General features: G+C 51.1%; 10 protein-coding genes and 1 non-coding gene across 11 annotated transcripts; 6 read left to right on the forward strand and 5 right to left on the reverse strand.

The window, feature by feature from the left end:
• Positions 1 to 1,597: 1,597 nt before the first annotated feature.
• Positions 1,598 to 2,221, forward strand: QC761_204722 (uncharacterized protein; the record flags this gene model as incomplete). The annotated part of the gene is made up of 1 exon (XM_062876195.1): positions 1,598 to 2,221. One exon carries the CDS (start codon positions 1,598 to 1,600, stop codon positions 2,219 to 2,221), a length of 624 nt encoding a protein of 207 aa, XP_062734770.1.
• A 4,014-nt stretch (positions 2,222 to 6,235) lies between these two features.
• Positions 6,236 to 6,348, forward strand: QC761_0036200. The gene has a single exon. It is a non-coding gene; the product is annotated as a tRNA-Leu (tRNA).
• A 328-nt stretch (positions 6,349 to 6,676) lies between these two features.
• Positions 6,677 to 7,363, reverse strand: QC761_204724 (uncharacterized protein; the record flags this gene model as incomplete). Its single annotated transcript, XM_062876196.1, has 1 exon — positions 6,677 to 7,363. One exon carries the CDS (start codon positions 7,361 to 7,363, stop codon positions 6,677 to 6,679), a length of 687 nt encoding a protein of 228 aa, XP_062734771.1.
• A 733-nt stretch (positions 7,364 to 8,096) lies between these two features.
• QC761_204725 (uncharacterized protein) lies at positions 8,097 to 9,355 on the forward strand (the record flags this gene model as incomplete). Its single annotated transcript, XM_062876197.1, has 3 exons — positions 8,097 to 8,486; positions 8,553 to 8,853; positions 8,910 to 9,355. The coding sequence occupies 3 exons, from the start codon at positions 8,097 to 8,099 to the stop codon at positions 9,353 to 9,355; spliced, it is 1,137 nt and encodes a 378-aa protein (XP_062734772.1).
• A 401-nt stretch (positions 9,356 to 9,756) lies between these two features.
• On the forward strand, positions 9,757 to 11,404 carry QC761_204730 (uncharacterized protein). Its single transcript, XM_062876198.1, has 2 exons — positions 9,757 to 10,619; positions 10,678 to 11,404. The coding sequence occupies exons 1-2, from the start codon at positions 9,997 to 9,999 to the stop codon at positions 11,183 to 11,185; spliced, it is 1,131 nt and encodes a 376-aa protein (XP_062734773.1). The 5' UTR covers positions 9,757 to 9,996; the 3' UTR covers positions 11,186 to 11,404.
• A 1,253-nt stretch (positions 11,405 to 12,657) lies between these two features.
• QC761_204740 (uncharacterized protein) lies at positions 12,658 to 14,238 on the reverse strand (the record flags this gene model as incomplete). Its single annotated transcript, XM_062876199.1, has 1 exon — positions 12,658 to 14,238. The coding sequence occupies one exon, from the start codon at positions 14,236 to 14,238 to the stop codon at positions 12,658 to 12,660; it is 1,581 nt and encodes a 526-aa protein (XP_062734774.1).
• A 3,404-nt stretch (positions 14,239 to 17,642) lies between these two features.
• Positions 17,643 to 18,753, forward strand: QC761_204750 (uncharacterized protein; the record flags this gene model as incomplete). Its single annotated transcript, XM_062876200.1, has 5 exons — positions 17,643 to 17,684; positions 17,742 to 17,803; positions 17,891 to 18,329; positions 18,389 to 18,653; positions 18,737 to 18,753. The coding sequence occupies 5 exons, from the start codon at positions 17,643 to 17,645 to the stop codon at positions 18,751 to 18,753; spliced, it is 825 nt and encodes a 274-aa protein (XP_062734775.1).
• A 281-nt stretch (positions 18,754 to 19,034) lies between these two features.
• QC761_204760 (uncharacterized protein) lies at positions 19,035 to 21,278 on the reverse strand (the record flags this gene model as incomplete). The annotated part of the gene is made up of 1 exon (XM_062876201.1): positions 19,035 to 21,278. The coding sequence occupies one exon, from the start codon at positions 21,276 to 21,278 to the stop codon at positions 19,035 to 19,037; it is 2,244 nt and encodes a 747-aa protein (XP_062734776.1).
• A 1,148-nt stretch (positions 21,279 to 22,426) lies between these two features.
• QC761_204765 (uncharacterized protein) lies at positions 22,427 to 23,917 on the forward strand. Its single transcript, XM_062876202.1, has 3 exons — positions 22,427 to 23,048; positions 23,100 to 23,586; positions 23,672 to 23,917. Exons 1-2 carry the CDS (start codon positions 22,789 to 22,791, stop codon positions 23,392 to 23,394), a joined length of 555 nt encoding a protein of 184 aa, XP_062734777.1. The 5' UTR covers positions 22,427 to 22,788; the 3' UTR covers positions 23,395 to 23,586; positions 23,672 to 23,917.
• Positions 23,698 to 24,375, reverse strand: QC761_0036280 (uncharacterized protein; the record flags this gene model as incomplete). The annotated part of the gene is made up of 2 exons (XM_062872320.1): positions 23,698 to 24,174; positions 24,289 to 24,375. 2 exons carry the CDS (start codon positions 24,373 to 24,375, stop codon positions 23,698 to 23,700), a joined length of 564 nt encoding a protein of 187 aa, XP_062734778.1.
• Positions 24,376 to 24,426: 51 nt separating this feature from the next.
• QC761_0036290 (uncharacterized protein) lies at positions 24,427 to 25,078 on the reverse strand (the record flags this gene model as incomplete). Its single annotated transcript, XM_062872321.1, has 2 exons — positions 24,427 to 24,696; positions 24,728 to 25,078. 2 exons carry the CDS (start codon positions 25,076 to 25,078, stop codon positions 24,427 to 24,429), a joined length of 621 nt encoding a protein of 206 aa, XP_062734779.1.
• Positions 25,079 to 25,326: the final 248 nt, after the last annotated feature.

Genomic DNA, 25,326 nt, shown 5'->3' on the forward strand with positions numbered 1-25,326 from the left:
ACACCGCCAACGGAGGATGGGAGACCTTCTTGGCCTACGAAGATCCCAAGCAGGATATCTTGGTTGGTTTGCTTCGGCTGAGAAAGTGCAGCAAGAAATACACCTTTAGGTCAGAACTCACGGGGCAGCCGACGAGTTTGGTCAGAGAGTTGCATGTGTACGGCATGGCTGTTCCGGTGCACGCTAGAGATCCTAGAAAGTTCCAGCATCAGGGCTTCGGCACGTTGCTGATGGAGGAAGCGGAGAGAATTGCGAGGGATGAGCATGGGAGCGAGAAGTTGAGTGTTATTTCGGGTGTTGGTGTGAGGAGTTACTACAGGAAGTTGGGGTACTGGTTGGATGGGCCTTACATGAGCAAGTGGCTGGATGGAAGGCCGGGGCCGGAGGAATAGATGGTGTGATGATGATAGCTTTACATGGCCAAAGACCGGTTTGCATGAACAGGCGTTTCTTGGAAAGAATGGGAAGGGATGTATTGATGACTGAAAAGAAAGGACGTTCTATTTTGTGTGTATTTGTTGACAGGAAAACATAAGCAAAGGTGTTGATACATGTCGTGATGTTGGTTCACCAGCCGCATTGCTCGGCCACAGACAGCCACAAAAGATCCTTGGCACTCACCCGGTTCTCTTGCCCCTTTCCCGGCTGTTGTCATCTCAAAAACACAGTGAAGGCGTGATACAAGGTATATATCACAGCAGTTCGACATCACTACACATCAACACACAACTCTCCCTCTAGTCACTAGCTCCTCATCATGATCTTCCCGTCGGACATATGCCAATGCTTACCACCAAGCCCTCTCAGCAGGTCATATTTGTATCTTAAAGGTCTAGTTCTAGATGAGCAAACGACATGGGCTCAATGTCGTCAATTTATGCTTGTTTCCCAGCGGAAACTCTAGTCCAGAAAGCGACTAGCGAAATGCTTCTGTCAGATCGCCAAGACGGACGGGTGCTGGCTTGGCTATGGCGAACCGGCGGTAGAGATACGAACTAGCAGCTACACGGTAGGCGAGGGGAACGTGATAGGGCTGAGAGCTTGTATCTTCCGCTTATGGGACAAGCTCGTGATATTGTCGACCAGGGACGGAGTTTTTGCAGGCCTGGAGGGCAGGATGGTGCGTTTCTGGGCGCAAGGCTAGTGGCTAGCCGAGGTGAACTGGCGATGTTCGAACTGGAGGAGGCTGCGGCGTTGGGCATTAGAGGCCCAAGAGCATCAGGCAGAAGGATTCTGTTTGGGGTTGGGCGAATGAATGTCTCGAAAGGGCGATTGCGTGCTCGTGAAGGTGACCGCGATGGATGCTGAAGGAGGTATAGGTCAGTCTTGGGGTCGGGCAAGGCTCGGTGGCGGTCATATGATTGCAGGCAGGTTCTGTGAAAGCATCAGTGGACTGTGCAAGGCGACAAGGGGTGAGGAAAGCAATGGGGTTATATGATGGAGAGCAGGGGGATAGGATGAAGTATAAGAAGGACCTAGAGTCCTCTCTTTACCAGCATGTCTTCACCACCATCCAGCATCTCAAGCCCATCTCAATCAACGCCAGCATCACCTGCCCGTACTCAACAAGTTCTCTTCATCAAACACCACCGCCACAATGCGCTTCACAATGAAAATCAACCTCGCCCTCGCCCTCGCCACCTTCCTCCTCGGAGCAGAGGCCGCTCCCGCTCCCGCTGCTTCTGCCCAGGAGACCGCCGCCACCACCACCGACAAGGTCTTCAAAATCCACACCGACGACTTCGTCAAGTACTTCCCCCCAGGCACCACCCCTTCCCCCTCAGATGAAGCCAACCCCGCCGCTGTAACCTCCAGCAAGCTCAAGCTCAAGCTCCGCCACCCCTCCGAGTCCCCCGAGACCTCAGAGAACGCAGCCGCCATCCTCACCAAGCGCGGCGACTACTGTGGGCACTCCTCCTTCCACAACGTCCGTAGCAACGATTCCCCCACCACCGGTGACTGCTGGCAAATCTACCACAACATCGCTGGCGGCGGCTCATGGCAGGTCTGGACTTCTGCTCATCGCACTCTGGTCTCGTACGGCGGGTGTGCGTTTGGTGTGGAAATTGATCAGGATTGGATCTCGTTTCAGTATGTAGGCGCGTGGGACATTAGGGATTTGATTCGGGACTCGATTAACAACTATGCTTCGGGGGGTAAGGTTGGGACTTGGGGGGAGATGGAGTGTGGGATTAAGTATACGAAGTGGGGGTTGTTTTAGGGGAGGAGGTTGCTCTGGAGGTGGATGGTGATGAAGGGGAGAAGGGTTTGATCGAGGGGAGGTGTTGGGAGATGGGGATGATGATGGTGTGATTTGGTGTTTGCAGTCGCGGCCGCGGTTGGCGTTGTGGGCGAAGATGGGTGAGGGAGAGGATGTGTCGAGGACCCGAGGTAGTTAGAGTGTCAATGAGAGCAGACAGGTATCAAGAAGATGTGACTTTGAGATTCAGGGTATTTCTGATGGTGACGTGACTGGAGCCATTACTGCATCCTGTTTCTGCTTTCTGCTCAGTGGCCGTTGACCGTGGATCAAGGAGGGATGCGTGGAAACCGGGCTGTTAAAGTCGACAGTGGATGATCATGAATAGATCTGCCTTAGTCCTTGGAATGGGGTGGACAGCCTAAAGAACTGATGAAGAAATGCCAGTAGGCGCCATGGGTAGAGAATTTCCGGGGAATAACGACGAGGCTGATGGGGTGCCTGGGAGCAAGGGCGAGACATGCGGGACTGCCGTTGTGGAAGGTGGGCGGGAGGGAGTGGTCCAGTGGGCAGGGCTGACCAAGAGCCAGCGCTGCGTTACCCGCGTTACGCGTTCCCTCCTTCCAGGTTCACCGTGATTTGCATCCTATCGTCTTTGGACTCAAGCGATCAGTATCAGTTTATCTGGATAATCCCCATTCTCCTTTCTTGTGTCTGCCCGGACAAAAGCCTGACTACATTTCTGGCCCACAAAGCATTATAGGTTTTTAAAAGGCAGACTTTTGACAGAGGCCTCAGAGAGTTCTATTCCAACATGAAAAGATCTCTCAACACAAACCGCGGGCGCTAGGCAGTGTTGATGCAAGGCCGCTGGTGTCGGCCGCCCGCCAAGCTCAGATCTGGAGGTGGTGTGCCGTTCCAAGGGGTAATTTCCAGTTGCTTTCGGGCAATACTGTACAAAATAGATACCTGGCTTCAAGTGCCTGCCATGCCTGCCCAATGTTTGCACCATTGACCAATGTGGGTGGTCGAGTGCCCCTTGAGACAATCCAAGTCTCCCACACAATCACCCGACCGCCGACGCCAGGTGCAACAGACCACACGGCAGGCTTTCCCACTCTCCTTTCCATCCATGCATTAGTTTCTCTGTCGTACCTCCTTCTCTGTAACTTCCACTTGTTCCTGTCCGTTTGTCTCCCCCTTGTCCTTCTTGGTCGTTGACTGGCACACGCGCTCCGGGACCGACATTTCCACCACCAGACTCCCGAGATCAGTGACATCCGCGGTGTTGCTAAGATCAAGAGGCTCTCCCTGGAAAGCGTGAGGCAAATTGAATGTTGTTGAGCCCAAAGCCTCCCGACGTGATCTTGTCACAGACGAAGCTCCATCCCTAGGTGCTGCCTGAAGTTCGGGTTCGGTGAGGCAACCTGAAATGGCACGCTTGTCAACTTGAGCAGGAAGATGCACAATGTATAGTGCAATATGGACATACCGCTCCGTATAAAACTCTCCGTTTCACACCAGGCTCCGAGGCCTTGGAGGTGTTGATCTCTCGCGTTATCTTGGTGGCTGCTCGTGACTGAGCGGTTCCGTTAGCACCGAGACCTCACGGCCCTTACTCACTGCAGATACGCACCCATTGTGACGCGACCAAATTATCCCTTGAGTGTTGACACGATGGAAGGGGTTGGAGACCTCAGGAGAGCACTCCCTCAAGACTCTTTCGTCTTATATATGGGAATGGATCCATCATTTTTACTACAGGACATGGCCCATGTTACCTCAGCGCGAGGAGCACGAGTATTTGCTGACTGCTTCGTTGATAGCTCATATTGCTTTACTGCAGCTGTCCTTCTCGGCGGTGATCCGCGGCAGCAAGGTTGCTGAAGACATCTACCTGGACGAAGCCGGGGAACGCTTTGCAGGCGCGACAGAAGCAACACTGTCAGAATGCGTGTGCGTTTGCTAGGAATTTGAACAGTATTACTTGACCACCACATGACGGAATCATTCTACGAGCTCTTCTAGTTCGTCAGAGCCTTGTTTACAAACTCGATGACGACCATCTACCTAAGGTACCTATCCTTTTTGCCCCACCCGGGGGCCACAACAATCTGCCTTATCGGCATGGCCCTGATGTGAGATACCAGCATGTACCTAATTCTACCTATTCAGGGGCTGAGATTGAGGAGATTGTGCCTTCCGCATGGGGATATGTCTTAGAAGACGGTAATCCTCAACAAAAGTGTATGTACCTCGTTGTAGTTGCAATGTATCCAGAGTCGGTGTAGCAGATCGGCTTCCACGCCGGTTCCTCGGCCTCCCCCCGCCACATGCACGTTAAAATGGCATCAAGGAAAAATTTTTCGCTTGTCTTAGATGCAATAAAAAGGAGAACAACGACGTCTTGGAGCCGCCGCCACACGGGAAGAAACAAGCTATTATAGGTACCTAGGATTCTTTCCCAACTAGTATGCTCGCACTGTCTACCTGCACGTTCTAGCTACAAGCATCACCTATCCTGTTGCCAACGACGGTAGTGGCATGAGTCATCAGGCTGGTAGCGTCTTGTGTGTGATGTTATGAAAATCCTCAGTACACTTGCGGCGCAGCAAGGAGCCTTTTAACTTGGCGGAGCCGACTTTTGCCGCTGTCTGCCTTGCTTCAAGGCCAATATCCAAACTGTCGGGTTGCCCTCGGGTTCCAAAACTTGTATTTTCTGCTTCAAAATCAATAGTGGCGGATAATAAAACGGAATTTTGTCTGAGAAAGGGAGGGCACCAAGACAAGAGTTGCGGCCGACATCAGTAAGGCAGCCGTGGGCGTGGTCTGCTGGTGTGAACACACAAAAGAAAGGGAGTCACAAAAAGGCCAAGATGAAACAAACAACGCATTCACCGTGCACCTAGATAGGACACTTGTTCTCCGGAAAATTGACATTGCCTGGACAAAGCAAACTTGAAATACCAATTGCTATAACTGGATAGTGACATCCCCCCAGCCTGAACTTGGTGGCCTGCTACCTCCCCCAAAGCCCACAAGATCTAGACGACCCAATAGAGGACCGGATCGATGAAGAGATTCCATACCGGATGCCGGATACTTCCCCGTCGCACCCCCCCTCCGACCACTGTTTGTTTTCAAGGCCGGGCATGACCTGTGCAGCTCGCGGGCGGCACAGGCACGCCGTCAAAGAATACCCCGGCTGGGACGGATATGGCTCCGGATCATTGACTTCCCATCCCATTGGCTCTCGAGGTAGACTCTAACTCTCAAGCCCCTGGAGTTCATTCTGCTTTCCAGGCTGCGGGCTAGTTCTAATCTGTTTCCATCCAGAATCCGTGTTTTTCCTTCTCTCTGTCATTCTACATACCCACAGCACCTCCAAACTCTGATAAACTGGATTGGTAAAGGATGAAATCAAATTTTGGTCCCAGAGAGCGACTTAACCGCCGGGCTGCCCAACAATGTCATCGTCCTGCCTTTTGGCTGGCGACGCAAGGTCTTCGTTCATCTTTCTCTTCTTACTCCTGAGTTTTTTTTTGGGTGATAGCTGTATTACTGACGTGATAACATCAGTGGTCTTGAAGCCTGCCTACCGAAGTCTCAAAAATCGGAAATCTCTGTCGACGAAACTTGAACGAAACCCAACCCCGCCACGTCGAAATATACCAACAACTGGGGTTCACAAAAAGCCTTACACAGTTGATCTATCAGTGACAGACCTGCAATATCTTGAAGACAATTCAGGAAATAGAAATGCGAGCCCCACGAGATGCTAGACAAAGATGACCAGCGTCGCGTGGACAGAACCTAACCCCCCTCCTTCAACTCGAGTCGGATAACGGCTTTACAGAATCACAAGTGTGCTGCTGTAACTTTCGACATGTAGACAAGACGATCAGGCTTGGTTCAAGGCGTTGTTTTCGTTTGAAGTCTGTTGTCACTTGGACATGTTGCCTCTTGGTCAGTAAGCGCAGCTCAATTTTCTCGTCTTGGTACCTAGTTCCCTCACCCAGCATTATCATCACATACGGCAAGGTGGCCGAGCGGTCTAAGGCGCCAGGTTCAGGCCCACTTGAATTAAATTACTCCTAGAGTATTTCCTGGTCTCGCAAGAGGCGTGGGTTCGAATCCCACCCTTGTCACATCTCTTTTGCTCGTTTTGTATTCCTGTTCTTCTTTCTTTTTGACGGACAGTACAACTGAGGGGGAGCTGTAAGGAGGCTTGAGAACTTGTCACTGGACTGTAAGATGAATGGGATATGAGAACCGTGAATGCGCTGGAGGCGACGATGTTCGGAGACTCTGGAAGGACATTAGGGAGGCTTGCTCTCTTGATGACGCAAGTCATTAAAGTCTTTATGAAGGAGAAAGATGGCCAAATCTAAAGCGAACACAGAAATCCAAAGCCCCCAGGTGTGGAAGTCCAGCTCCTACCAAACCAGAATTTACATCAAACACCCTGTCCATTCCTCAAAATACCATCAGACTCAAACCCCATAGCACCAAATAGAACGCCAGCCACTGGCCGGTACCAACTCTCTCTCCCCCCGAAAAAGCAATACTAGCCGAAGGAATAGGAGCAAGCTGCGTCCTACTCGGACTTGACAAAACCGTCCCCGGCCCCGGTCTCTGCTGCACCAACAAACTCCCCTCTCCACCACCACCACCCGTGACCCTCGCCTCATACGAAGAAGAAGCAGCCGTCACACTTTCACTAGTATCTACTTCGCCTGTCGTGAGCCCCACAGTCAAAACCTCAGTCGTGGTGGTGGTTTCGGACTCACTCGAAAACAGCGGTCTATTCTCAGCCGGTGGGAACATTGCCGTCTGCGTAGGTGCAGCCTGCGGTGAGAGATGACAATAACTATCAAACACAGCCAGCGCAGAAGCAGTAGCTTCCGGCTCGGAAGGCATGCACTTTGATGAGACAGCCCTGCTGATTATACTCTCGAATTTTATCGAGCTGGAGGCGCAGAAGCAGGAGTACGAGGTTGTGCGGCCGCCGTCGCCGCAGCCGGAGACCATGTTTCTCACGATGTTGGACAAGGGGGCTTCGGCGCAGGGGGGGAGGGAGGAGTAGAAGGGGACTTGGTTGATGAAGATTCTTTGGGCTGTTGTTGCTGTGACAGCTAGGAGGGGGAGGAGGAGGAGACGCATGGTGCCTGTTGGATGGTGTTTAGATGGTTGTGTTGAGGAGGGAAAAATGAAGTCATCGGGGTGGGTGGTATAGGTGGGTTTTATCCTGCGGTGGTGAAACCTTGCTGAGTCGATTCAGAGATTGGTGTTGTCTTCAAACGGAAGATGCCGCAGCCTCGAAAAGCCATCAGCGTTTGGGAGATTAAAATAGTTGGGAATACGCGACGGCGGCTTTATGATGATTGCCACCTTTTGCGCTGAGGAATGATCATATCTGACGCTCCATCATCGCGCAGTACCGTCTCGACAAGAAGAGACAAAATTTCGGCATGCAGGGAAAAGGACTTGGCTGTTTCTAACTACCGGTCGCTATAGGTAGCCTGGTCAGATGTGGCGTACGGCCCAGGCCGAGATTCTTTTTCTGAGCTCACAAGCGCGCGTTTACTGTTCGTCAGCTCGTCCGGTGTTGGACCCTGAAATGCTCGGTGGCACAAAAAGGGAAAATATTTCTAGCCTTGCCAGAGCTTTCGTGTTCATTGGTGTTTCTGACAGGGAAGCCAACAGAAAGGTCTCCAAACGGCATTTCGGAGCTGAACCTTTTGGCCAGTTCAGGCGGCCATCAAAATTGCAAAGTTATGGAAGCATGGCAGAGCGAGAAAATATCAAACCGACTTGATAAACTCGGTAATCAGCGATCAGTTCTTGCTTTGATGGTTTGCTTTTCTGTTTCGATTTCCATACCTTCCATCCCAAAATGCCGACCTCGCAGAGCGACCGGGTGGCCATTCTGCGGAGTCATCGTGTTCGATGGTTTGTGGTCGGCTGGCTAGCTTGGTTGAGCATTTCTGGTGCGCTGGTGATCGCACTAGCACCGTCTTCTCCCGTCATAATCGCCGTCCTCTCTGGAGTATGGGTCTTGTCAGTCACCGGTACTATCGCAGTATCCTTCCTGCTGCTGTTGGCATCACCTACCACTGAGAGCAACAAGCCATTGTGGCTTCGACTGAAAAGCAAGTATAGCCGCAACTTGGGGAGCACTGTCATAACCCTGTGCGCGGCGACGATCACGCTACCCATTCTGTACTGGAGTCTGTGGGATCCCGAGCGCAGGCGGAACGTTATTACGTTTGATCGTGATACTGTGGTAGGTCACCCCCAACTTCACACCCTATTCTTGAACCCCTATCTCATCAGTATTGAAACCTCTCAGGACAGCGTTCTCTTCCCCTCGGTCACCCTCTTCCAACGAGCCGACTGGACATCGCAGGCCAACCTCGAAGTTGACCCACTCCCCAAGTGTTTCCTGGGATGGCACAACGAAACCGCCCCAGACTGCGATATCACTTCAACATCATACACCGGATCTTGCCAATGCAGCAACAGATGGAATGACAGAATCGAAGACTTCGAGTGGCAAAACACCATCTACCGCGCCTTCACTCTGACGTCGTCCCTCTCGATGGTGTCTCCAATGCCAACATACCAAATGATCGTCCAAGCGTTCTTTACCTGTCAGTTAACCCCCTCCTCAATCCCGAATATACCTGAAAGCTGACACAGAAAACAGATGACACCACCAAAGCCCGCACCGACACCTCCCGCGTCCTTTCCCCCAGCCTCTGGATCGCCGTTTACGACCCAACATTGACAGTCCGAGAAGCACTAGAGAACGGCTACAGCCGCATGGTTCTTATCAATGCCAACGGTATGACTGCTCTGAATCTCGGACTCAACTACCGCGAGGCGTTGGGCCATGCACCGGCGTATGACTACCACCTCTCCATATCGACAACACCCTCGATGGATTTGCAGTGCGACACCTCTGATGCAAAGGGAGCATCAGGGCTGTGCTGGTTGAGCTTGTTTCTGCAGTTTCCGAGTTTCGAGAGGCAGGTGTCGCGGCAGGATGTTGCGATGAAGTGGCAGGATGTCGCGGCTGATGCTGGTTCGTGGTTTGCGCTGTTTCAATTGCTGGGGTGGATTACTTCTGGGTTGGCGTGGTATAAGGGGTGATGAAGGCGGATGCTGGTCATCCTGAAGCCCAGAAGCGAGATGCTCGTATACGATAGTGGTTTGGTGAAAAAGGTGGTTGTTAAGGTAAGCATAATGTCGGTAATCTGCTTTGTATGATAATGATTTGTAGTTAAGTCATGCCCCTATCTGTTACCCTAGCGACATAATTCTTTGTTTATTCTTTCGCGATCCACTTCAGGGGTTCAGCACAAGCCAACATCCCTCCCCCAAAAAAGAGGTCATGCTCCCCGTGTCCCCACCTTCTGCAGAGGCACAACGGCCCATCCTCACGTGAAAATCACAACAGCGCCTTGAGCCCACTTCCTGATCAGTGATCCCCTGCCCATTGGCCAGAACCTCCCAAAACGACCCCTCCAAGGGTCTACGCCAAGACCTGTCTTACCCTCCAAAACCCACGATAAGAGAAATCCCCCCCACTTGGAAAGGCAAACAACACACCACGCAGCACGCCGCACCACCAAGTGCATTATCACCAACCTCCCTGACCGAATCACCCCTCTTCTGGCAGATATAATTTTCTGCCCAACGGCCTCTTCTCTCTTCAGTATTTCTTTTTCCTTCATGGGACATTTGAAGCAACAAGGCGGCATCCATTTGATGCGTTGACCAAGACACACAAAATGGCCTCCACCAATCACCCCAGACCGCCTCAGTACCACAACCCATCCTGTCTGTCCCCACAACAACGCACACCCCGCCTCATCACAGCGCTTTCTTTCCTCCCCGCCCTGCCGCTGCTGATTGCTCATGGGGTGATTTCCCAGAATGCCATTCCTGCTGTTGGGCTCGCGCCGCTTTTTGTTTCGGCTTGCGTCGGTGTTTTTATTTTGCTGCAGCTGAACAAGAAGGAGAGGAGGCAGAAGAGGGCGGTGAGTGGAGAAGGGTATGGGGATGATATTGAGGGGCATGGGAGACAGCATGGCCAGCACGGCCATCGCGGGAGGATCACGCCTTCTGATGATGACGAGGATGAGGCAGAAGAGAAAGACTCTGTGTTTACCCATCGGATACTAATCTTTTTGGTGGATGCTGGCTTGGCGGCTGGGTTGTTGGTTGTGTTGGGGTTGACGGTTATTGAGACCATCACCGGAAAGCCTTATCATCGTGGCAAGCCTGCGGAGGAGGGTGGCGATGAGGGTGATGTGCCGAAACCTGAACCTGGGCCTGAGGTTGTTGATGATCTGAGAAGGGCGGAGTTGGTGATGCTGGCTGCATATGGAACGATTCCTTTGCTGGTCAACTTGTGAGTTTTGACCAGAATGTCTTGATTGGGAAAGTATGTATACTGACAGAAGATATAGTGGCATCCATTTCTACATGGCAATCAGAGAGCTGATTGCTGGCTTGGCTATTCATGGCTTGATCCAGTACACCGCTTGGCAAGTTCTTGACCCTGACTGCCCGCACTGCGGTGGCAGGTTGAGGCCGGAGCACACGCCAGATATCCCATGGTATGAGACGGTTTCTGCGCCTTCCTTCGCAGTACCAAGCGTTGCGTTGCCCGAGGTTCCTGCTCCGAATGTCACAATGCCAAAGTGGCAGTGGAAGACCCCGTCTTGGCTGTCGAGAAAGCAGAGCGAGGACTTCTCTGGCGCAGACCCGGATGCCAGGCTGTTTGTGGACGATGGGGACAGGTATAGGGACGATACCACTGAGGACGAGGCAGCATCCACGACTGGCATTGTTGCTGGCACTGCATCCGTGGGCCCAGGCCCTGTTGTCGAAGAGGTCGTGAAGGGGAAGAAGGACAAGAAAAAGAGGTCTTCAAGCGGTTCGGGATACTACGAGGATGAGGCCGGGTGGCCCTAAGCCAAAGCAGAGTGTATTGAGGAGTTGATGGTGGATGGTGGATGTGTCGCGCGGTGTTGAAGTGTGGGAGCTGGAGGGAGGTGGGCTGCGTAGCGATCAGCTGGTGTGAGCAGGTAGTCTGAGTTTGGTGGATGTCTTTTTAGATACCCTTGTTTGCTGTTCTTGATTTCGAAGGAAATATACGGAGTAGGAGTTGCTGTTCTCATGATCCGATGAAAATATGGTTTCGCGCGCTCTCGTGGTAAGTGATGGGAATCGTGCACGGGCCCGCTGATGCCTGCTGTGTCTGTGTTTGCTTGCCAGGCTTTGAACCTCCACAACCACGTTCCGACCCCTCAATTTATCAATTTCGCCATGCTCTCCCATGAAATTGACCTCAGAACACTGGTATTCTGCCCATATGAAGTGGGAAGTGCGCTAACCCTCCGACCTGCAATAGAGAACTTGAAACAGAGCGATGAGGAAACTCAATTGCTACGCGTCAGGATCAAGAAGCTCCAGCAACCCTGGACACTTTCCTGCTATATGCCTGTCGATGTTCTGAGCGACTGCTCAGACCGTGTCAAGGAGACGGCCCTTTCTAAAACTCTTCGACTGGCGTTTTGCTGCACAGCAGCGTTCCGATCAAGGTGTCGATCCATGGACCGAGGAAACCGCTGCTAAGTACGCAAAGTTTGCCGTTAGCCGCGAGGCCGAGAAGTTTCTTGAACAACTCAGAAAACCAATATCAGGAAACCGACGAGAATTGGAGCATTGGCCAGGATGAGACATTTCTTGTCCACCAGACACTTAACATGTACGACAGCGAGACTGCTGTTTACAAACGTCTCTAGCCTCTCTAGGGCACAACAATACCGCGCTTGATGGCTGCCGTTGAGCTTGATATTGCACCACCTACTATGGAGGGCGAGAAGTTCAGAGACCTCTTCAGCGTGCAGGGAATCTTGCTCGAGTATCTCCCTGATAGCTTCACACTCCGAAATATCGACGCCATGGCCCCGGCTGAGCATCTTCAGGGAGTTGTCGACCAAGCCGTTGAGATCGCTCGATCATTGGGAGACCACGGAGTTCTGAACACAGATGTTCGACTCGATAACTTTCTCGTCACATCATGCCAGAGGGAAGATGCGGATAACAATGATGCAGATCCGCCGAGGCAGACTTACCGGGTCGTCATGTTGGACTTTGCGCAAAGCCGGGTGCGAAGAGAAGACGAATCTGACTTTGACTGGGGACGTGCAAAGGCTCAGAAGGATGAAGAAGGGGCCGTAGACATGGTCATTCGACACTACCTGAGCAAGCTTGGAAAACAAGTATCCTACACGCCATCGGGACGGTATGATGAATTTGCAGAAGGGGAGTCGGAGGATGAGCAATGATCTGGTGACTTTGAGGACCATTTCAAGCTTTTAGGTCGATTCTTCAAGCTAAATCCACCGGGCCAAATCTTCCTTGTTTGCCAACCAGGTCTTTCATCTCTTCTCAACATCATCTACCTGCACCGTGGTAGCCTTTTCTTTCTCTGCAGGTACCCCGCCAACAGAATCCTCGACGAGCTGACGTTCCACAACATAGGACGAGAACTTTCTCGCGCTCACCCCCTTCTCAAACAGCTCTTCCAACTGCTCCAAACTCCTCCCCTTTGTCTCAGGCACATAGAAGAATGCCCAGAGAGCAAGGACCAGATTGCTTGATCCCCAGATATACCCATACTTCGGCCCCCATCCCAGTTTATCTGGATTGATGAAGTAGGGTGTACAGAACGACACGACCCATCCAACGATAAAGTTGAGACCCGAAGCCGTCCCGACAGTCTGCGATCTCAACCTCTGCGAGGGGATCTCCGTCGACAACGCCCACATAACCGGCCCCTGACCAATGCCATAGATCCAAGTAAACACGATACTCATTGCGACCAACGCTCTGCTCGCCGCAGGATCTGTCCACGCCGAAACAGTGTATGCAATCGCCATCCCGTACATCATCCCCGCCGAGATCACCGACGTCCCGATCAGCAGCTCTCTTCTGCCAAAATACCTCATCGCCGGAAACGCCGCCATATTTCCCGTCAGCGCAATCGCAAGCGAAATCATCACCCACTCAAACGGCGATCCAACCCTCGCCTGCACAAACAAATACACCGAAAACCCAGCCATAAACGTTACCCCCGTTGCCGTCCCCCCAATCGTCGTCGCGAAGCAGAGCAATGTCCTTCTCAAATCCGGACCCCGAAACATATCATTAAGATGAACACCCGAATGCAGTTCCTGCTCCAGCAAAAACGCACTCTTGATATCCTCCACCTCTGCCCGGAGATACGCCTCGTCTTTGATACCCCTCAACCGTCTCACCGCGTTGATCGCCTTCTCGTCCTGCCCTCGGGTGACGTAGAAACGGGGTGTATCCGGCAAGAAAGCCAACAAAATCGTCAAGATTGTTGGAACAATGTACATCACCCCCAGGGGAATCTGCCAAGGTGCGTTCCCCGGGTATATCTTGCAGTAATTATCCACCAAAATCCCAAAGAGCGCCCCGAGGGAGGTTTGAAAGGTGCTCATCCCCACAATCGGCCCTCTCAGCAAGGCTGGCGCAGATTCCGTCATGTACGTCACGCTGTAGGGGACGAAAAACCCGTTGCTTACTCCAAGCAGTAATCGGCCTGCGTATAAGCCACCTAGGGAGGTTGTCCCCATCATGAGGCTTACGCTCAAGAAAGCGAAACCGCAACCGAGCCAGAGACCGATGCGGCGGGAGAGTTTTGTGTGGGAGGCGTACATGACGATGGCGGAGAGGAAGCCGCCGACGTTCATGAGGGATTGAATCAGGCGCTGGACGTCGGTGGAGATGTTGAGGCCGATGGGGTTGGTGGGGTCTTCGTAGCCGTAGACGCGGAGGAAGGCGGGCATGGATTGGAACCCGGCGATGGCGGCGGAGTCGTAGCCGTATTGGAATTGTCCGAGGGCGATGAAGAAGCAGATGGTTATGATGCGCTTTTCGGCGAGGAAGTTACTGCGAAAGGGGGTGGGGGGTGGTTTGGGGATCGGGGGGGCCATAGTGGGTGGTTGATGGGCCGGCGAAGGTGTACTCTATACGGAAGCTGGGGATGGTGATGGTGGGAGAAGGGAAATGGTGACAGGCAACACCACACCCAGGTTTACATAGAGGATGAGGAGACCTCTGGGTGGGAGGGACAGTTCGGGGTAGGCATATTCTTATCTGGCTGTTACTACATGCCTTGGGTGGGATATAAGTCGATCATCCTCTGCCGGGACCGCTTCCCCTCACTTCTCCAACAAACAATAGAACTGGAAGTCTGGAACCGGGTGAGTGTTACACAAGAACCGTAAAGTGCACTTAACAAGCGGAAACCATAAGAGAAGCTGTATTGGCTAATCAACGGGTGACAGCAGATAGAGTGGCCTCGGACTCCAACACACTTTGGACATATGCAAGGATCGAAATATGATTATCTCAGTGAAGAATGCCAGAAGAAAAACATGTGGTCAACTCCCGCACTGGGATATTAAAACGGTTCGTTTGGAGAGATCTGGCATGGATGGTGGAAGCATGGGTCTGGTGTATAATACCCGCATGTAACGTTGTTGGCAGCCATATCGACTTGATTGGGGTTCTTGCCGGGAGCCGAAAGGAGGGGAGATTGACTTCCGGCAGGTTAGGAAAATGATACAGGGGATCAGTTGACGGCAAATTTTGGGATGTTGTTCCCAAGACTCCAAGAAATAAGTGGCATTGCATTTTGTCGGGCCATCAAGCCTCTCAACTGCTACCTCGAGCTACTCACAATGATGTCTTGACAAGAAGCCCATCAGCCTCCCAAAGTTGCAGTCTTACCAAGGAGGATTACCCTTCACTTTCAACGCCCCCACCCCATCGAACCCTGATCGCCATAGGTAAACGGATGCTTGGTCGGCGAGTCGTCGCAGTTGGCATACGACATAACAATATAGGTACGTGCAGCATGTGTGTGGTTGGTGGGTCAGCCATAGTACCCCGAATAGCCAATCTTGACACATTGGTTGATTATAGCGTTGGAGACCTGGAGAAGATCTAGCGTACTCGTCGTAGCCGCATCACCGCCAGGTGGGCTGCTCTACCTCGTAGAACGATGGTGAGTAAGGTAGGCACTCACACCAAGCCACAGGTTTGAGGAAGACGTAAAGATGTGGGTTGTGGTCATTGTGGAGCAGTTGGATAACAAAATTTGGCGTGTTTCCAAGGCTGTTATCCCAGTCGCCAAAAACGTAGAATCGGTTGTTGGAATGGAATTAGGAATGGTAGAAGCGGGACGACTGAGCGACAGTTTCATGGAGATAGTTGCAGAAAAAAAGAAGGAGGAAGCCTGTGACACGAGAGTTGAAATTCATCTTGATGTAGTTGACTGTTGACATACCATACAACGTATGATTACTCTCTCGCTAGTTTACATGAAGGGGGTGGATTTCTTGTGGGAGGAAGCGCTGGATTTATAGTGGACCGGATCTTTCACATGATAGATGTTGACTTTAAGGGAAAGGTGTTTGAATGTTTGAGTGCTCGAGTATTGCGAGTCTGCGTTTGAGCGCGACATTCACCTCATGCTCCGATGGCCGACACATCTATTCAGATGTGATCAGAATTGAAACGAGCACTTTTCAAGGCAGGGCTAACATAATAGGCTACCTGGACTTGTCAGGTGAGCTGACCGGTTGCGATGATTGTGATGGGAGAAAAGTGATACGGCGATTGTCACGGTTTGGGAGATTCGACACACATCTCCTGTCTGTCTGTATTGATGCAATCTCTTCTGACTGCCTTTCAGGGTCCCCTTTTCGTTGGCAGTCAGAACCAGTCATACAGTGGTATAATGTCTCGGCTGTAGGGCCTCATGGGTACACTCAACATGATCAAACGAACTTCAGCAAACATAGGTACCCACCTAGCCCTCCTCAACCAGGCAGGCCTCCTGTGTTTCAGAACGATCCAAAAGACAGGTTGCCCAGCTGCCCACAGTGCCGAGATGCTTCAAACGGCCATTTGACGTCAAAATCACCCATCAGGTGCCAAAACGGCGTCCGGTTATGAGCGGAGAACCAACCGTGCCATGTGGCATCATCTTGATTGTGGAGGTTAACCTGACTCTTCGGGCAGCTGGCACCTACTGACTTGCATTGACTTGAGTTAACTAACTGTTAAAAGAAACAACTTTCACCGAGACAAATACATCCGTACGACTTTTTCTCAAAACATCGGTCGTTACCGCACTCCCAACTGTGCCATGTAGCGGCATTTTGGTTGTGGGGTGGACCCTGAGCGCGTTCCTGTGTCTGTCCTTGGGACCTGCATAGAAGCCTTAGAGAAAGGTTGATATTCTGGAAAAAGGACAGAGCCTGATTGGCTACTGCTCTGAGACACCACACCCACCTCTCCGATTCATAGCCTTGCGCCATGTGATTGGTCACAATGCCTCGCCGGTCCTGAATTCTATGCGCCTTCACTGACTATTAATAAATACCTTAGATTGACACTACTGCCAAGAATCTGTGCATACGTAATGATCGGGCTTTGTCCCAAATCAAGGCAAGATCATGCAGAAGGATGAGTTGTTCCCTCTGTGGGTCAGCTTATGAGACGTTTGAGGTATATTCGTTGCGCTCCATGCCACTCCTCTGTATTTTCCACAGTCCTCAGAATATTATCACTTTTCTCTTCTGCCTCAGGTTCACCACATTCACCTAGGTACCTGATAGATGCTCATCCAGAATTTTGGGCAGACAATAAGCACAGGAATGTCCGTCGCGTTATATCCAGGCTCAACAGACAATTCTCTGCTTTATTCATCGATACTATCTTGCAGCGAAGCTTCGAAATCACGCGCCTGTGCATGGTGTGGCGTTCTTGTTGGAGACGTTCATGCAGGGTCTCGGCTCTCGGCGATAGCTTCACTTGACCCAGATTGCTACAAAGCACCCTCGTGCTTGATGATGCAACCACTTCAGGGGCTTTAAAGATTAAATATGGCTGATTCGAAAGTCTGTGTGGGAGGGAGGTGAGAACGCCTAGGCTTAGTGGCTTGCTCAGGGGTCAGGTAAAATGAACTAGAAGGGCGCCAATGGGTCTGGGATCTCGCAAGGCTACGGAGCTTTTGAGTAGAGGGGAAGTATAAACAGGTGGTGATGTCTTCTATTAATTAGACTGTGTTCTTAACATGATCACATCTTCTTCGCCCCTTGCCTTCGTTCGACCGATTACCTACCTGCCTAGCATCGGACCATTCCGTTGTCATACGTAATTACATTTCCAGACTTGGATTCAACACAAGCCGCCATGGGAAACAACGTATGCGCTCCAAGGGGACAAAATGGCTATAGCTGCGACTTCGAGATTGTCAGGAGTAACTTCTTTGGAAACCTTTCGGTAAATAACTTTTGACTCTGGCAACGTCAGTGCCCTTGAAGAGATGGAGCAAGTCGGAGCAGATCCTGACATTGCCGGGCCCGGCGTGAGTTCTTCACTTCCATTTTTGCTGCAATTTGGCACTTATGCTGACAAAACTAAGATACTCCTCGCCGTAATGATGGCATTTGTCGTGTCCATTCTCATTGCCTTTTCCATCCACGTGTTGGACCTAGTGGAAATTTGTACAGGGCAAGTGTTACATCCAGGCTGCCGATGTTCGAGATTCAAGGTGCTAACAGGACCATACAGGAGCAAACCAGCAAAGAGAGTCCACCATATCCTCAACAAAATCCTGGTCTCGTGGAGCGATCAGCAAATTGTCCTTGGCATTGCAATTAGCACAGCTGCGCTTGAAGAGTGGTGCAGCTTCTCAACCTACCACCTCAACATCATCAAACACTGGCTGATTCTCTCTTCCATCACCCATGTCAACGCCCTCCTTGTTCACTGCAATTACTTCCAAAAGAAAAAGATTGTGGCAACAACATTGAGAGCTGGACTTATCTCCCTTCATGTCATCTTCACCGGTGTTGTGGTATTCGGACATGGACAAGCTGCCGAGAACAAAATCCCCGAATCCACCATCCTACGCCCCTGCAAATCCTGCCAGCAATCTGCTTCTTTGCAAACTCCACAAGACCCAGCCTCATTCAACAAATGCATGTGGAAACGCCGGAAACCGAGACCAGTTCACTTTCGAGCAAGTCACTATTCATCTGGGGAATAGTGCTGATTGTTTCCAGCAAGCTGACACTGTTACGTCATCTTTGGGCGACTGAGGATAGGAAGAAGCGTCGTTTCACGGTATGGTGCATTCGACTAGCCCTGCTTGGACTGAATGTGGCACTGGGTGTAATTGCAATCACTGGTGTCCAAAGCATTCGCAGCTGGATGAGTGATGAAGGCTTGATCGATATTTCAGACGGCTCGGAGAGCGAGTATTCTTATGGGCAGTACCTCTCAGCTTATCTGGCATTGTTTGCTGCCTTCCAGATTGCTGAAAGCTTCTTTGGTAAGAAAGGCTCCCACCTGAACGATATGTTTTTTTTTGTCTTAGTATCAAAGGCTCCTGGTGCTAACTATTTGACTTTGCAGAAGATATTGAGGAGTAGAATCTCTTATACGAAGGTCAAAATAGTCCAGTATGATGTATCTGGCTACCTAAGTATGTACGATCAGCGGTTTTCGTATGGGTGCTGCCTGTGGGAATGGGGGTGGCGGAATGGTTTCATCTCTTCAACGTACCATGTTTTGTTGTCGCTACAGAGGTGAAGATCAAGGGGAATTGTACCAACAGTTTCTTAGTATGTAAAAGATTTGTCGTGATAAGTAAATCTGTATCTTAGGCGTTGGTACTCCTTTGTGCGTCTAGTGAATGGTGTTCGCGCTTTTATCACATGAATTCCATCTCGCTCACTTTCCACTCTCGCCATGCTTCCCCCTGCATGATGCCATCTACATAACAGTCTCCAACAAGTCTGAACCGATTACAGTACTCTCTTCTCACTACAAAAGGGGAACGACCCCCTGCCAAAAGCGCCACATCATCGTCAACCTTCGTGTCATGTGGTACGAGTGCTAATCTTCCGTCGTCTAGCCGTGCCAGTGCCTGGTCAAGCGGTGTTGCAAGCACGGTATCCAATCTGTATGGCATGCCGAGAACGTAGGATAGTTTACTGTTCAAAAGATAACCTCCAACAGCCGTGACCAAATAGCTGGCGATGGTGGATTCCAAAACGAAGTTGGTAAAGACTATTGCAGCGGTCTGTAACCCTATCCAACACAGTAGATAATGCGGGACTTTACCCATACCGAAGAAGTTGATTCCAAGTAGTAGATGATAGGCCGATGGATAATAGTAGAAAGGTCCAACCAGCCTTAGTAGCCTGAGAAATGGATTCCATCGTATAGATCTGGCCTGAGTGTGGAACTGTGCTATAGCCTCCACGATAAAAGTTTCGTTTGGATAGTCGGTAAAGAGAGAATCAACCATTTCGACTCCTCTAGGGCCCTTCATCAAGGTTTCAAACATGGCGTACAAAGGATTTGTCTCGCTCCTATCACCTAGCCAGGTCCCGTCAGAGAGAGCTAGGTCGGCATACTCCAAAAGGATTCCCATTGCTGCGCCTTTTCGAAGACAGTTTTCGAAGTAAGTTATGGCCAGCATAAGTAGTCCTGTCCTGGTTGATAAGACGCTCCGAATGATGCCATTGTTGAGTCTTTGAAAAGTATCTGCTTGAGAAGCGCGAGCTGTGAGTTTAAGAACTCCTCGGGGTGTCCTGTGGCCAACAAATAGATGGTGAATTTCCATCGGTCGACACACCGCGGTGATCTTCCCCGCGATCATTCCGTAAAGTATGAGAATACTGTTGTCACGCAACTGTGGTGGTGGACATTCGGAGTCCCCGGACGCGTTGTAAGCGTTGTATAGGGCAGGTCTGACATCTCCTGTCCGGTTGTATGGGTTTCCCTCTGTCAGATCCCATCGAGGACGTGGAAGGCATTCCGAGTCGTACTGCCAGTTTGGTACCCATGATGGCAGATCATCGTCTCTTTTTATGAAGCTGGGAGAGCTACATTGAACAAGCAACCTCAGGTCTTGCGACTGTTGCAAGATTTTGAATGCGATATGTGTGTAACACTGAGCGGTTGATACCGCGTACTTGGGCCCTGGCAAATCATCCATGAAGAACCGGCGTTCATCGGGGCGAAGGAGACCAATTAAGCCATATACCTTATCCCGGTTATTTTTGGCACACGACCAACGGAATTGAACCAGCAGATGGGAAAGGCTGTAAAAGACACGAGGCTGGTTATCCCTCTGCAATCTCGTGGTTTCATCCAGGGCACGGAAGTTTGGACCCATGCCCCTCAAAAACCACGGCAGACACTGCTCCATCGTGAGGATGAAGATCTTAAAGTCGTCCCAGTCCAATGTGCACTTTGATGTGAGAATCCGTGATCTGGAAGCAAGGGTCATCTCCTGAATGACCCAAACACGACTCCAGTACGGATGCCGGAGAATCTGGAGTAGACCAACCACAATGTCGTCGGTGAAGGAGGTGTCTTCTCTCAGCGCAGCCGCGGTAGCGGCATTGTGTATTCGATTCAAGTTTGTGTTCTCATCCATGGTAACGACAGTCATAGTCAACGCTGCAAGAAACCTCATTGCCAGTTCCTTCTGTCTCCACTTCACGGCGTAGCTCTTGCATGCTTGGAAACAGAGATTGGCGTTGTCAGGAAGAAAGGACTCGGTGAGCCAGATCAAGACCTCTTCTGCTTGGGTGTAGATTTCACCCATGAGATCAAGCTGCTGTCCTTTTTCTGGTGCTGCTTCGTTCTGATCGATACAAATCGCGTCAATCCATAGTCGCTCATTGACAAACTCGACGCTAAGATGCTGCAATGCCCAATAGAGGTTTCTGGTCACTTGGAGTTGAACTCCGTTGCATTGGATCGTAAGAGGGTTGCTCGAGTCGCCCCAGACATAGGACAGAGCCTTGTACTGAGTGCTTGCCAATGGAGCAACCTCAAGAGACCAGCGGCCATCAGAAAAAGTCAAAAGACGGATATAATGGCCTGTCGTGTCGGAGGGTGGTGGCAGGGGGAGATCGAGGTGTAGGGGAGAGGAAGTCATTTGAAGACGAAATTGGAAATGAATCACCGTGTATAAAAAGCCTGATAGGTCAAAGGTTGAGGACAATGAAAACAATGATATGATGTCGTAGAATCTCAAAGCAAGAGAATTTAAAAGGCTCAATTATGATGCTCTGAAAGAGGGGTTGTGCGGCTGAAGCTGGGTCTGGTCACGGTGCAGACTATTGTGGCTCAGCGCCCACGACGTTGATATGCCAGAAACCTGAAACAGAAGATGGCTCGGCCTCTCTAGGCCAGGAAAATACCTGGGACCTATCTCAACTTCCAGCGGGCCATACACTTCAGTAAAAATACTGCAAATGTAGAAATGGAGGCAATCTTGCTCCTTGGTCACCTTTCGCCCAAGTCATTGTCTCTCCACTACAGGGGGATGAGCCCCTGAGCCCCTTTGCCAAATCAGGTATGGGGTGCCAAAAAGGTGTGAACATCTGAGCGCTGTTCCTGAGTTGCCGCAGTGGCTTTGTCAACAACTGCCACACGCACTTCTCCGCCAGGGCCATGACTATGGTTTGCTACTACTTTGAACGATAGAAAAAGGCATACCTCAGACGACCTGCTTTTGTGGCGTAGGTCTTTACTAGGTACTGTTTGGCCGGCTTCAATCCCCTCGCTGTTTGGTCCTGGAAGGTCCAGAGCAGACTGGGGTCTGGGAACCAGGTGCCTGGGCACAGCAGGTTAGTTGCTCTGAATTATAGACCTAGAGATAGATCATGAAATGAATCAGGCGGTGGATATTCAACCTTGATGGAATGGGTGTGCTCAGTTGTGAAACTGCATACACTCGCCTTTCACCGAATTCGCCGTTGATATGTGATTGATGTTAGTAACATGCGATCTTCTATGAAAGCCCGTAGTCGAGCATGGGGATATTCAACATGTCTGTCGTGGTCAATTTGAAGTTTCTGCATTTGATATCATACCCCCATGGTTGTGAATCTCCAGTTGATGTGCTCCAAGAAGCCGACATTGGTGACCTTCTAGAAGCTAATTTCAGTACGCACCTCAAGATGCAATCTCGCGCTCAAGACGTCAGAAGAAAGTACACGCAACTGACCGGGGGACATGCGGAAGGTCCGTTCGTTTGCCAGCAAGGGTGAGGCTGTTGAGAAACCACACCCCGCCCGCTGACCGTAAACGGGAGCAACATATCACAACAGTCACCCAATGTCGGAAGGTCGGCGAAATTTTGACACGGCCGTACTCCAACCTTCACTTCCCCGGAGCAAACCAAGGCCCGTTTCACGACCACATCTCCTCATTTTCCTTACACAACCCGCAAACTCAAACCACTGTCCGTCAGAGCGCAGTCATGAGGTGGCCATCTTGAGATAGCGACACATCGTTCAGTGGACTAGCTTGGTCTTCCACGTGTATTTATATGTACAAGAATCGCTTCACTGGGCTATTTACCCAGTCCCTTTCCGTCACACTCAGAAATCAACAGACCGAGTCCTCGCCAAAATTACAAAATCACTCTCGCCGCTGCCATCATGCACGTCTCCAACCTGTGCCTCGCGGCGACCGCGTTCCTGGCCATTGAAGTTCAAGCCGCGCCAGCCACACAAGCCACAACCAATGCCCTCCACCTTGGTACCCAGAACAGCCCCGTCGGCCACCACTGTGGAGTCTCGACCTACCTGAACTACCTCAGCACCTCTCTGGTCAATGACTGTCTGAAGATGCTCGACAACCTTTCGCCTGATTCTGGTGGTGGCGGTGAAGATGGTTTGAACAGAGGCGATATGGACTGGTGAGTCGAGTCAGACTCTAACCTTGCTACTCTAACGTTTATGCTTTGCAGGACCATCGTCGGAGACTTTCACCGGGAGATTGGCAAATACTCAACCTGCGCGTTCGGCTGCCATGTCACCTACCCCCAAGGAGCCCTCGCTATGATCGGTATCGATGATGTTCGCCGTGTGGTGCAGAGGTCGATCGAGATGTTCAAGCATGCGGGCGATGGGGGAGATAAAGTTGGAGCTCAGGGAGATTTTGAGTGCGACTTTGCTGGCTCGGCTGGGAAGACGGTCAGTTGGTATCTTTTCAACCCGATCATTAACTCGACGTGTTTTGATGGTGGGCCATGGTCTGGATGATGGTGAGAGCGGAGTTGGGTGGGCAAGGTTAGTTTTCGGAAATAGTGTTAGGGTACTGCTGGCGGACTTATACACTGTTTTAGGGCTGGGAGAAGTGATATCCCTGTCTGACAGCTAACACTCTAAATAATTGATCATCTGTTTGCCCTTGATGGGCTGATATCATGTCTCTTTCACATAGGCTACTTTGAGGTATGTCTCGACACTCAACAAAGCTTCCTTCAGTGACCTTCGGTTCGAGCTATATTGCAAAAGCCTCTTGCTCACTCTTCTACAGTTCCCTAACCACTTTCTGGTCACTACCTAATCTGAGAAGTCATCATAGCCCAAGTTCGCAAGCTCATTCAACTCAGCATTCATATCCTTTGTCTCAGGAACCGCACACACCTGCTTCTCCCACTGCTCGACAGCCAGCTTATCAGCCTTGGCCTCATCGTCATCCTCATCACCACGTCCCCTATCCTCCTCAGGATCACCTGGACGCCGAACGCCCTGGGCCCAAGCAAGAAGGTTTTGCGGATCCCACATTTTGTTGACTTCTCGAAGTGCAGCGAGATTCTCCCCATAATATGCCCGCTCGTGGAATTTTGTGGGGAAGTCTCGGTCAGGAAAGTTGATGAATGCCGCCGTCCCATTAAACGACAGCGGCCGAAGCTCCTTCTTCACCCTGGCCAAGAAACGCCTCATATCCACCTCCATCCACTTGTCTACCCACTCGATCGTAACATAGGCGTGGAACACTGCTTTCCGCCAGAAGAAGGCGGAATCGGTCGGTTTCCTCTTTGTTACTTTGCCTCCCGAGTGAATTCATGTGACGAGGAAGTTGACCTGTTCTCTGTCAAACTATTTGCGGAAACTCGCCATCAACATCAACCGTGTAATGGTGTCAGTAACCTTCTCTATGGTGCCCTTGTCATCATTTCCGAAAACAGAGGGGCTGAACAGCTCGTACGTCTTGTTCTGTGGATACCCTCGCTCCATTTCCTCCAACCACTGACTTCCGAGGGTTTCGTGCAGATACCGTGTCGACTTCTAGGCGAGCGCCCTTCGTTTTAGCTGCTCCTTCAAGCTCTTAACTTCCTCCTCTACAGTATCATTTTCTGTGGGTCTAACTTGAAGCAGCTTCTCGATGGTCCTGTCGTATTCACTCTTGCGGCCGTTGAAAGAGATATTGAATCTGACGCCGCCGTTGTTTGACTGTCTGAGGTCGCATATCCAAGTCGAGTCAATCGTCATCTTATCCGGCCAGTTTGTCAGGTAGAATGCGTTCATTACCTTCACGACGTCATCAGTAATCCCGCCCTGTGGGAAACCACTGGTATCTCCCAGCCACTACAAATCCGTTCAAGCTGCTCAGCTTCCGAACCCTGAGCTTCATCCGCACCACAGCACCAAAACTGGCAGCGCCAGCGCCTTGGAGAGCCCAAAACAGCCTCTCCTCCGGGGACCCCTTCTTGGACGTCTCTCTGACCGTGATCAACCTCCCATCAGCTGTTACAACCTTCGCCTCCACAAGCGTGTCACACCCCATCCCGAAGCTTCGGGTAAACGGACCAAGCCCACCACCGAGGATGAAACCACTCACACCCACAGTCGGGTATCTCCCCCCGTTGATGATAAACCCGTCGTGCTTCCCAATGACTAACGTCTCATACACCATGCCCCACAGGCATCCAGCGTCCATGGTGACGATCTTGGAGTCCAACACCGCTGTTCGGCATTGGCACCGACTCGGTGGGGGTTGTGAAGCATCGATCAACATGATGTTGGATGTATTAGAGCCACGCCACAGCGGAGGCTATTAACTGAGTTGAGGTGTTGTGGTGATGCGGTAGATGGTGTGATGTTGAATGAACTGTGCATGTGGATTGCAGATGAAGGAGTACACAGCCCATTATTCCTTCGTGTCTACAACTTGAAAAGTCTTGGCGG

Source organism: Podospora bellae-mahoneyi, chromosome 2 (genome assembly GCF_035222275.1).
Source record: "Podospora bellae-mahoneyi strain CBS 112042 chromosome 2, whole genome shotgun sequence".
In the NCBI taxonomy this organism is placed as follows: Eukaryota; Fungi; Ascomycota; class Sordariomycetes; order Sordariales; family Podosporaceae; genus Podospora; species Podospora bellae-mahoneyi.

Bases quoted from the DNA above. Each gene is read 5' to 3' on its own strand.
- QC761_204730 (XM_062876198.1), top strand. From the start codon at position 9,997: ATGGCCTCCACCAATCACCCCAGACCGCCTCAGTACCACAACCCATCC. The intron at 10,620-10,677 runs GTGAGTTTTGAC...CAGAAGATATAG, and splicing joins ATTCCTTTGCTGGTCAACTT to TGGCATCCATTTCTACATGG.
- QC761_204765 (XM_062876202.1), top strand. From the start codon at position 22,789: ATGCACGTCTCCAACCTGTGCCTCGCGGCGACCGCGTTCCTGGCCATT. The intron at 23,049-23,099 runs GTGAGTCGAGTC...TATGCTTTGCAG, and splicing joins AACAGAGGCGATATGGACTG to GACCATCGTCGGAGACTTTC.